The following is a 12,151-nucleotide window of genomic DNA, read 5'->3' as shown; positions in this document are numbered from 1 at the left end:
AAATGTTTAGACCTATTAAATGTTATCTTTATTGTGCTAGAAGATAGCATATGGTACATTGGTGTGTGTGCATGCATATATATGTACATGTGTACATGCAGTGTACACATATAAGAAAGTATTCATGAGAAGATAGGTAATTAAAAATATCAGTGTGGGTTTATGAGAATTCAATAATGTGTAATGTGAAGATACTTAACAAAATTTCAACTATAATCATTTATTCAACAAACGTCTGATGAAATACCAGACAGTGTACTCTGTACTGAGCCAAGAGGGGTGGGGTGGGGGGAGTCACACAAAGGTAATCAAAACTTGGTCCCTCTCTAAGAAGAAAGATAAGCATACACAGACATAATTGTAATGTAGTGGATGTGCAATGAAAGGCCTGTGAACACATTACAAAAGCACATAAAAGAAGACAACTAAGGATTATTGGAAAATGTCAAGGAAGGCTTCACAGAAATGATACTGAAGATGTCTATGAGGACAAGTGTGAGTCCACAGGGAATATCTGTATACGTTGTTCTCTCAGAGGAATGGTAGGAACAAAGACCATGGCTGTCTCAAGAGACAATGTCAGGGGTTTTTTTGTTCTGAAGTGAGGGGATAGGGCCTCACCTCACACCGTGGGAGCCTGGCCTGACTCAGCTGTCCTTTTGAAGTTGTATCTAGGGGTAAGCCTAATGGAACAGTGAAAGGGAACATGGGCTAGCCCCCGAGGCTACCGAGAAACCTTGGTTGTATAAGAGGTAGTGCCCAGACTGACTATTTGTATTAACAGGGAAAGGGGAGGAGAACACCAACTGGAAAGCATTTTTGCTGTGTCACAATTGGTCTTAATTTTCTGGGTCACTCTAAGGACATTTCAACAGATCCTACTCTAGGTTTCAGAGAAATCCGTGAAGTAGAAACCAAAGATCCTTGAAAGCTGAGTTTCAGTTGAGTTTCTGAAAGGGAGAAGAAGAGCAATAGTGGCATTATTCTGTTTGAAACTAAAAACTGTTCGAGATCTAGTCTCTTCCAGTTGTTTGGCTTTGTATAAGCGAATGAAATGATGTTAGTCAATTAGAGATTATGGGTTTAATAGAATCCGTAAAAATCATATTCTTCTTTAGTGCTTAGAATATTCTATATTTTCTCTGGATAACCATCTTTATTCAGAATGCAGTAATTACATTAATTAAATGAGCTATTTGCTGTCAACCTTCTGTTTCTAGTGCAGATAACTGGCATAAGAAGGGAGGGCCCAAAACCCTTTCTACTGACATAGCATTGGTTCTGGGTTAATTATAGTTTTGGTTCTCTCCATTGTCAAGGGTATCAAAACCAAGCTGCCTAGATTAGGCATAATTGAGGTTCAGGGTCAGTTTCCAAGGCTGAGATCAGGAACAGGGAGATTGAAATTTAATGTAAGAGTAAAGTTGTGCATAGGAATTGGAATCAGCATCTGATTGATGATCTAAGATACGACCAGAACAAGCAGTTTTGGGATAAGTAGGAAAAACAAGATTAGGGCTAACAAGCCAGAGGGGCAGGTGTGAGAAAGCAAGCTGGCCTCTTTACTTTCTCTTTCTCCTCCTCATTATACCAGAGACATCTTTTGGTTGATGTAGCTGTGAAAGCAGGTTATATCTTTCTGTCAGGATCCTGACTCTTTAATAATTCTGTTTCTTTTATAAGTTGCTTTCCTTGTAATGTCACCAAAGCCCTTTTTAATGTTATTTTTTCCTAAGCATTAACAAGAGGCATATTTGATATTAAAGGTTCATGAATAGTAGTTGACTCTTTTAATCATCATATTTTTTTTCTCTATCTCTGATCTTTCAAAGGGGAAAGTAAACAGATTTTGTCCATGAAAATTTAATATTCTGGAGCCAAGTATTTTGAGGTTCCTTTTATTGCCACTAAATAACTTTACATTACAAAAGTTGACTCAAAAATATCTTACATTAGTGACAAAGTCAAATAAAGTTAACAATTTGTTTTGCTATCCTACAAAGGTTAAAATGCTAACAATGTATTAATATAAATAATGGAACTAGTTCCCAAGGCATTAAAGAGATATGGGGAAATTCTATTTTTAAAATTTAGTTGAAATGCAAAACATTATTGCTTTCTTAATAAACAACAATAAAAAATAATTAGTTATTAGAACTTCACACATAATCTTAGTTATTCATAGGCGCTTTACAGGGTATCTTTGATAAAAGTTCAGTTAATTTACATGTATCCATATGGTGCCAGCAAGCAGTTCATACCATTTTACCTGAATATGGTAATTACTATGTCAGACAATCAATTTTAATAGCAATGATATTGCAGTGTGAAGAGTTCACCTAGAGCTTAAAACCGTCACCAGTACTGCTTTTGTGAAGGATAATTGAGATTTTGTGTGAAACACTGAATGAATTACCTCTTGAAAATGAAAGGAATAATGAAGATAAAGTGCCATTGTTTAATGGTTAGTCCCTACCAAGCAAATTTGTGAAAATGAAATTGAATAGGAATTTTAAGTCTCAAAACTGTTCAGAGAGCTTTGAGCGAACCTGAAAGTTGAACTATGTCATTATGAAGACAAAAGCATCTTTACTTTTTCTTGTAAATTTAGCATCCTCGATCCTTTTCCCAATAAAATATTAGATCCTTAAAAATAGATGTTAATCACTACATATTGTTTACCAGTGGAAATAAATACAAAAGTAGGATTTTGGGTCTCTTCTAGTCACTAGCAGAGAACAGTTTGCCACAATTTACATAGTAAATAAACACATTATAAAATTTTTATGTTTTAGGGATTCATCAGAAGTGGTCACACATTCAGCTGATGCATTTGCACCTGTTGCTTATCTACGCTTTTTGGAATTGCATTTGGAGGACAAGGCAAGTAAATAAGATTCACTTTCCCAGTGATTTCAAGAGAAAATTGGGATATATGCATTGGCTCTGTATCTATAATGCTATAACAACAGATAAAGGGCAAAAAAAAAAAAAAAAGTCATTTTATCATTAATGATTTTTTTCCAGATCCTCAGTCAGTAACTAAAAATTTTGCAAATGTTTATGGTTTTGAGAACTCTATATGATGCCTAAGAAATTACATTTCTAAAGGGTTTGCAACTCACTTAAAAGGGGAATCATATATACATTAACCAATGAGAAGACGGGACACTATACAACCAAATATTAAATCACCTGGTAAAATAAGAATTACTTCATTGTACATAAGCATGAGGGGAAAGGTTTGAGAATGAATTGGAGTTTCATTATACAAAGTGTAGGAGTGGAGGAAAAGAAAAAATAAAAGCTTTTCCAAAAATATCCAAGAGAACAGAAGTACAAGTGAAAGATGGAAAGTGAAGCAAAAGTGATAAAGAGTTTTATTTTAAATATTTTGATTGTCAAGGTATAGCAGAATATGAGTTTAAGGATGTCTTGTGGAATAGGTAGAGATCTGGATTAGACACTTTGATTAAAGGGTCTTCTCCTTACTGGGTGTTGTAAGTGATGAATCACTGAATTCTACTCCTAAAACCAATATTGCACTGTATGTTAACTAACTGGAATTAAATTAAAAATTTTTTTTAAAGTCTGCCACTTGAAATATAAAGGATTGGAAGAAGTTTTCTGCATCTTTAGTGTTCTATCACCAAGTCTTGAGGCTATTTATGATAGAGAATCTGAAGAATCAAGAGGGTTTAATGAAGATTGGCAAAGGAAGGAAAAGAATGGTAACCAGAAATCAGGATGAAAGAGTTTCTCCAGGAAGAATATAATTATCCATGTCTAGAAAAATTAAGATAGAAAGTAAGTCAAAAGCTGGTACTCTTCGAGAAAGTAAAGCTGTACTATTCAAACATCCTTTATACCCAGTGAAAGGAACCTCTTACTTTCTCGGTCTCTGCTGCTATTGCTGCCATGTGCGCACACACAAAATATAAACTGTTGAATTTTTTGTTTTGTTTTTTGGGGTTTTTTTTGAGGAAACTTACTTTGTTCAGACATATCAGCCATTATATGTTCAGCTTTACCTAAATAGCTCATTGTTCACCTTGTTGTTTTAGTATTTCATTTGTTCACAGTCCATTTGCCCTCTCAAAGAAAAGAATGCTATTTCTTTAAGGTGGAATATTCACTGACACTAAATAAATATGGTGCATTTTCTTTCTTTCTTCTTCTTCTTTTTTTTCTTTTTTTAGGTGTCCACGGTGCCTGACAACTACAGAACATCTAATTATATACATAATTCTTGAAGAACATTTTGAACATTGTTTACTAAGCTGCCATTTCTATATGAAAAAAACTACACAACATTTTCTCAACTATTATATCCAGCTCATTCTCTGCATTTTTTATTAGAAATATATATCTTTATCAGAAGAAGTTAGTAGGAACATTGATTAATTGGAGAAATGTGAAAGCCTCATTCATTATTATTGGTGACTTCCTCAGGATTCACTTTCTCTGACTTTAGTTACCATGTCCTATCCATGACCTGTACATAGTATGTGGTCTTTTTTCCCCTTTTACTTCATCCCCAACTCTCATTTCTGTAACATTTATCTTTTTTCATCCCATTGTTTTATTTTTCTCCTTTTCTCTTTCCTGCTCTCATTTCTGCCAGTTGTCTAATGATGCAGAGCATTTGAAAATCATTGAAAAGGCAGTTTACTTAGCCAATCAAGTTTATTCTACTGGATATTACTGGCATGACTTGTCATTTTTTTTTTCGATATAGTATTCATTTTATCAACAGTATTGGACAGTCAGGAAGAATATCATTAGATCTGAGTATTTTATAACAATGAATAATGCAATTTTTATATCCAATGGGAAGAAGTCTTTTCAACAAATGGTGTTTGGGAAACTAGATAGCAACATGCAAACAAATGCAACTGGACCACTTTCTTACACCATACACAAAAATAAATTCATAGGGGAAGGGAGGGAAAAAAATAAAACATGATGAAACCAGAGGGAGACAAACCATAAGAAACTCTTCATCTCAGGAAACAAACTGAGGGTTGCTGGAGGGAAGAGAGGTGGGAGGGATGGGGTGGCTGGGTGATGGACATTGGGGAGGGTATGTGCTATGGTGAGGAAAAAAAAAAAAAAGAAAATTAATTAATTAATTAATTAATTCGAAAAAGATTGAAGACCTAAATGTGGGACCTGAAACCATAGAAATTCTAGATGAAAACACGGGCAGTAACCTCTTTGACATCGGCCATGGCAACTTCTTTCTAGGTAAAAGCTCCTAAGGCAAGGGAAATAAAAGCAAAAATAAACTACTGGTACTTCATCAAAATAAAAAGCTTCTACACAGCAAACGGAACAATCAACAAAACTAAAAGACAACCTAAGGAATAGGAGAAGATATTTGCAAATGACATATCTGACAAAGGGTTAGTGTCTGAAATACATAAAGAACTTAGAAAATTCAATACCCAAAAAACAAATAATCCAGTTAAAAAATGGGCAGAAGACATGGACAGACATTTCTCCAAAGAAAATGTAGAGATGGCCAACAGACATGAAAAAATGCTCAACATCACTCATAAGCAGAGAAATGCAAATCAAAACTACAATGAGATATCATCTCATACCTGTCAGAATGTTTGAAATAGCAGGTGTTGGTGAGGATGTGGAGAAAGGGGAACTTTCAATGTTGCAATGTTGGTGGGAATGCAAACTAGTGTAGCCACTCTAGAAAACAGTGTGGAGGTTCCCCCAAAAAGTTAAAAATAGAACTGCCCTATAATCCAGCAATTGCACTACTGGATATTTACCCAAAGAATACAAAAATACTAATTCAATGGGATACATGCACCCCTATGTTTATAGGAGCATTACTTACAATAGCCAACTTATAAAAAAAAAAAAAAACACACAATATTTTGGTATTATCTGTGCTGACTTTAGACAACTTTATTTTGAATAGACTTAATTTTTTACAGCAATTTTGGATCCACAGAAAAATTGAGCAGAAGGAACAGAGAGTTCCCATATGCCCCCAGCCCTCACACATGCATAGCCATGCTATCAACATCTGGCGCCAGAGTAGTACATTTATTACAATCAATGAACCCACAAACAATGAATGACACATCTTTATCACTCAAAGTACATAGTTTACATTATGGTTTACTCTTAATATTGCATACTCTATGGGTTTGAACAAATGTATAGTGACATATATCCACCATTATGGCATCATACAAAATAGCCCTGGAAATTGTCAGTGCTCTGCCTGTTCATCCTTTCTTTTCCCTCTTACCCCTGGTAACCAGTGATCTTGTTACTGTCTCTATAGTTTTACCTTTTCCAGAATGTCATATAATTGCAGTTGGAAAATGTGTAGCCATGCCCTTTCCACACTGGCTTTTTTCACCTAGGAGATATGCACTCAACTTCCTCCATGTCTTTTCATGAGTTTTAAGTGTTAAGTATTCCATTGTCTGGATGTACCACAGTTTACTTCTCATTCACCTACCAAAGAACATCTTGGTTACTTCTAAGTTTTGGCAATTATAAGTAGAGCTGCAATAAATATCCATGTGCAGGTTTTCGTCCTCAACTCCCTTGGGTAAACACCAAGGAGTATGATTGCCAGATTGTACGGTTAAGAATATGTTTAGTTTGTAAGAAACCACCAAACTGTCCTCCAGTGTGGCTGTACAATTTTATATTCCCACTGTCAATGAATGAGAATTCCTGTTGGTCTGCATCTTCATCGGCTTTCAATATTGTCAATATTTTGGACTTTTTCCATTCTAATAGGTGTGCAGCGTTATCTTGTTTTAATTTGTGTTTTCCTGATGACATTTGATGTGGAACATCTTTTCATATGCTTTATTTGCCCATTCCCATATCTTTGGTGAAGTGTCTGTTCAGATCTTTGCTCATTTTTTTAATTGAGTTGTTTGCTTTCTTATTATTGTGTTTTAAGAGCTTATTGTGTATTTTGGATAGTAGTTCTTTATCAGCTATGTCTTTTGCAGATATTTTCTCCCAGTCTATAGCTGTCTTCTCATTTCCTTGGTACTGTTCTTTATGAAGCAGAAGTTTTAATTTTAATGAATTATTATTTCATTCATATATCATACCTTTGGTATTGTATCTAAAAAGTGATCCTCAAACCAAAGATCTTCTAGATTTTCTTTTATGTTATTTTCTAGGTGTTTTATAGTTTTACGTTTTACATTTGAGTCTGTGTTCCATTTTGAGTTAATTTTTATAAGGAAATATAAGGATTATGTCTGGATTCATTTTTTTTGTATGTGGAAGTATAGCTGTTCTATTACCATTTGTTGAAAAGACTGTCTTTTCTCCATTATTTCCCTTGCTCCTTTGCCAAAGATCAGTTAACTATATTTGTGTGGATCTATTTCTGGATTCTCTGTTCTGTTGCTCTGTTTATCTATTTTTTTACCAATACCACAATGCCTTAATTAGTGTAGCTTAATAGTTGTCTTGAAGTCAGTAATGTCAGCCTTCTGACTATTCTTTTCCTTCAATATTTTGTTGACTATTCTAAGTCTTTCCATATAAACATCAGAATCAGTTTGTAACTTGCTGACATTTTGATTAGGATTGCATTGAAGCTGTAGATCAAATTAGAAAAACAAACAAACAAACAAACAGAGATCTTGATAATACTGTCTTTCTACCCATGATCATGGAATATCTCTCCATTTATTTATATAGTTGTGTGATTTCTTTCATTAGTCTTGCTAAGACATTTTACTTGTCTTCATTATTAAAATTTATGTTAAATGTTGCCTCCTTTAGGCCCTTTTTTTGGTTTTGTTTTTATTTTTGTTTTTGTTTTTTTGCAAAGGACAAGCTTTGATGTGGCATTCTTAGTGTGGAACCAGAGGGAAACAGTGACAGTTTCTTTCCCAGAAATCCCACTGCATCTCAGTGGCTTGGGCAAAGGTTGGGCTAAGTCACCATCTTTACTCCTGTCCTCGCACAGGTAATAGAGAAGGGTATGATCTAGAGGGAAAACAAAGTATGATTTCCAAAAGAAAGATGAATAAATGCTAGAGGACAAAAATACAGATACCTTTTCACATGCTTTATCAAAATCACATTACTATTTCAAATTCATAGTAAATTAACATTCCACCCCAAATAATAGTGAGATGTAGAATGTAGTACCTTGAATATCACTCTGAAAATCTGTATCTGTTCCCTAAAGTCCTTTAATTTCAATTCATTCATAACACATTTGCAATCTAGCTTGATCTCAGTTACTTTGATAAATTGCTGTTGCTCTTTTCTCAACTTTCTAATCCCTAATTAATCCTTTCCTTGATAATATTGACCACCATCTCCTTGAAAAATTCCCCTGTAATGGATATATGTCACTGTACCATTCTGATTTCTTCTATCTCCTTCAGTAGTTCCTCTGCTTCTTACCTTCAACAAATGTATATAACCCCAGTTCTTTTTAAGGTTGCATTTTTTTCTTTTTCTACATTTTCTGTCCCTGGGATTTTTGTCTTCTCCCACAATCTACTTTTCAGCTCTATACAGATGATTCTAAAGTCACTCTCTTTCTGGTATTTCTGCTTATTTCTGACTTTCTCCGTATTTCTGACTGGCTGCTGGACATCACTGCCAATATGTATCAAGTACATTGTGTACAAGCCTGAACCCATTTTCCCCTACAGGTGTAACTTCTGCCTGTTTTTGTTCTTTAACACAATTGTCTTCCCCTTAGTAACTCAGGACAGAATATTGGCATCATCTGTTACAGCTGGGTCTCCTTTACCATGACATTCAGTTGGTTGTCTAATTCTTTACATGCTAATTCTCTAATATATATTTTACACCATTCCATCTCCATGCCCATCTCTCTAGTTAAAGTCATATCTTGCCCAAACTCTTGGACAGCATACAGCTTCTTTAAGTGAACTCTTTGCTTCCATTATCCCCCTATTTTATTCCACTGCTGTATTTATTTTTGTGTCTCTGCACAAAAATCCATAATACAACTACATTGTTTTTTAAGTAAATAGGATGTTTAGACATTAATTGAAGACTGTATAACATGGTAGTATAACTTCTTTTCTCAGTCTTGCTCTCAGCAACCCCCTACATGTATCCTTTCCTCTTAAGTTGGATGGATTCTCCCTTACTGTGCCTTCGGCTTCTCTCCTCCCTTGCCTCTGGTTATTCTGTCTTATCTGTCTTCCTTCCTTTTTGAACTCAAATACTTATACATTTAGCCATACCAGATAAACTGTCCTAGTACTTTGTTTCTTCCTTTCTTGTGACAAAAACTTAATCAGCTTTATGTTATAAGTTTAAGGACTTATTGCCACTAGGTTGTAAATTTCTTGAGGACTGTTCCTTTTTCATTTTTGTACTCTCTGTACAGCTGTTCTGGAATAAGATTTTTGAGTTTATAATTGATTGTTATTTTCTTACTTCATTTTTTCTTCTTACAGAATTTCATAAACATATGCTTCCTTTTCATGTTGCCTACCATAATGAAAGTCACTTTCTTTTTCATTTTTCTTTTATCTTGTTAGAGAAGAATGCTCTTAAAGCAAGCTAGAATATAAAATATAACCTTTGGACAGGTTGTTAGTGTAAAATTTAAGTTATCACTAAGATTTTCACTTTACATATGATGACCTGTAAACTTACCCAATAATTAATCTAGTTAAATTTTATCTTTAAAATTATAAAGTTATTTATGTGAGTATAAAACTTATGTCAACTAAACAGGGGATCCCAAACAAAATAACTGAATAATGGAAAGCTCCAGGTTAAAAATGGGGAAATATATTAAAATTTCTTTGGGGCCTTGACTTTATTGCTTATGGCAAACTTGATGCTAAAATATGCCATACATCACTGCAGTGACAGGCTTGAGAAAATGAAAAATACAAAGTTTTACATAAATCAGCCAAAAGATCATATTAAAATGCATAACCTTTAACAGAAAAATCAAGACTTCTACTTTTCACCATTCACAAGCTTTTTCTTCCTTATATAGTTGTTTTAGAATTTCCAAACAGCTTTATGAGAAATAATATTTCAAATTAATTGTTGACAAAGCCACTGCATTTTTAACGAAACCAGTTCACAAACACTTAGCCCCAATTCTATTAATGGACTACTATTGCTTATTACTTAATTTTGATTTTTGTCGAATAATCTCATGGGACAAGTATATATTTTATATGATTGTAAAAGCCCACATTCCTAGAAGTTGTAACTTTTAAAGATATCATAGTCTCATAACCCATTCTTGGCTCTTTTCTTTTTATTTTGCTTTATTTCAGAAATACCATCAAATATCTTGAAAAACTTTATAGCATTAAACTATCTCTGTGCTTTTTCTTTTTTTTTTTTTGCTTCAATCTAACATACCTAAGAGTACTTACTCTGTTTAAAAAATTGTTAGCACCCTTTGGAATTCACTATAAATAATGACAAATTACAGAGTAATTTTAATTCTAAGTTCAAATCAAAGTTATTACAAGTAATCATTATTCCCAGCATCATGATTACAGTGACAGATATCTAGGCTGTCTAGAGTGATGTATAGGATATGATCCTGTTTTTCTGAAAAATACTGATGAAGTCAGGGAGCTTATATATTCATTCATATTTGAATGAGGATGGTAAGGGTGGGCACGTAATAACCAGAGTGATAATATTGGCTATCTTGGGGGTAAGGGGCTTAAGAGGAAAAACAGAAAAGCTTAATACTTATATAATCTATAATCTGTAACTTCTTATAATGAGTATATACATGTAAATTTAAAAATATTTGATTAAGAAAATTAACCTCAGGAGGTGGAGATGATATAATGAGTTCCAGTGTTAAACAAATACATAAATGTTATTCTACAACACTTTTGTAGTCAAGGTAGAAAGAGACCTACTAGGACCCTTTAAAATGTTCCATAGAACTCAAGTGAAAACAGTACCCACAATGTGGGTTGAAATCTAGTTGATCCTGTAGTAAAGTCTGCACAGAGAATGCTGGGAGGAAAGTATACATAAAAAAAAAGGACCAAAAACATTCAGATAGAAGGCCTCTTGAGTTTGTTATGCATGGGAATTGCTCTCACTACTCATATCAACATGTATAAACTTGAAGATCCTGTCCAGAGAGATATGCTGCCATGTCTTTATGCCACTTCAAAAATATTTCCTTACAGAAGGGACAATGGAGGAAGGAAGATGAATGATGACTTTCACTCACCAACGTTCGAGTTCAGTAAGCTTTCCTACCCCACCCTCTCCCCCACCTTTGTCCTCAAGCCAAAGAGCAGAAAAATGATTTTATAAGAAGGAGCAAAGCGGTTCGCAAGCTTTAAATCCTAATTCTATAAACCTCAATGATATAACTTGACATTCAGAGAGATTTCGACCTTGGGTACTACTAAGTCACTGCTGCTGCAAATGGTCATTGGAGCAGAGTAATAAATCAAGCATCAGATTCACTCAGATTTAGAGAGCTGCTTGACTCATTTGTATCCCTAATGCATGGATTTCAGTAGTAGCAACAATATACCACTGTGTCAAGAGGATCAAACTGGACAGTGGAAAAGTGTTTTTAATCCAAAATCTATGGTGGACCTATCAGTTTGGGGGGAGGTGATAAAAATAATCAATCAGTTGATTTTCTTGTCTGCTTTCAAATTCTAGTGAACTATATATTTTGTCCTACTATTTATTTAGTTGTTAAGCTCTTGTATGCAGCTTGTTATTGTTATTGTCATTGTTGCTTTAAAAATAAAGTTTCTGATGTTTTTATAAAGTTTCACTTTAGTGATTTCTTATAAAAGTAGAATACTGCTCATTTATTTAACATATTTATTGAGTGCTTACATCTGTTTCCTAGCACTAGGGATGCAGTAGTGAACTAAACATCCAAAAATTATTTCCTTCATGAAGCTTTTATCTTATAGAATGAGACAAACAAATAAATGTTTAAAATATGGGGGACGGTGAGAACGTTGTCTCACTATCCATAAAAATGGGATTAGATTTTATGGAAAAAGCATAGTCTGAGAATCCTGGGTTTCCATGGTGACAGATTGAGAGTAATAAGACCAGACTTTTTGGTCCTATGGGAGATAGTGTTAGTGAGCTTGTGAGAAGCCTGTAGATGCAGCCAAAG

The 12,151-nt window shown here is 34.1% G+C and overlaps 1 protein-coding gene across 3 annotated transcripts in view; it reads left to right on the top strand.

The window, feature by feature from the left end:
- The window catches only part of DPH6 (diphthamine biosynthesis 6), a 183,380-nt gene extending 171,596 nt beyond the window's left edge, over positions 1 to 11,784 (top strand). For 2 of the 3 annotated variants that reach the window (XM_047737959.1, XM_047737961.1), the window contains exons 8-9: positions 2,796 to 2,883; positions 4,200 to 4,823. In XM_047737959.1, the coding sequence (XP_047593915.1) occupies positions 2,796 to 2,883; positions 4,200 to 4,253 (142 nt within the window). In that variant the 3' untranslated portion in view covers positions 4,254 to 4,823. Of the gene's footprint in view, positions 1 to 2,795; positions 2,884 to 4,199; positions 4,824 to 11,186 lie in introns of those variants that run through there. The other variant, XM_047737960.1, reaches the window with a different exon arrangement.
- The last annotated feature ends 367 nt before the right edge of the window (positions 11,785 to 12,151 follow it).

This window comes from Lutra lutra, chromosome 7, assembly GCF_902655055.1.
Source record: "Lutra lutra chromosome 7, mLutLut1.2, whole genome shotgun sequence".
Lineage (NCBI taxonomy): Eukaryota > Metazoa > Chordata > Mammalia > Carnivora > Mustelidae > Lutra > Lutra lutra.
This window is presented reverse-complemented; position numbering and strand designations above follow the sequence as displayed.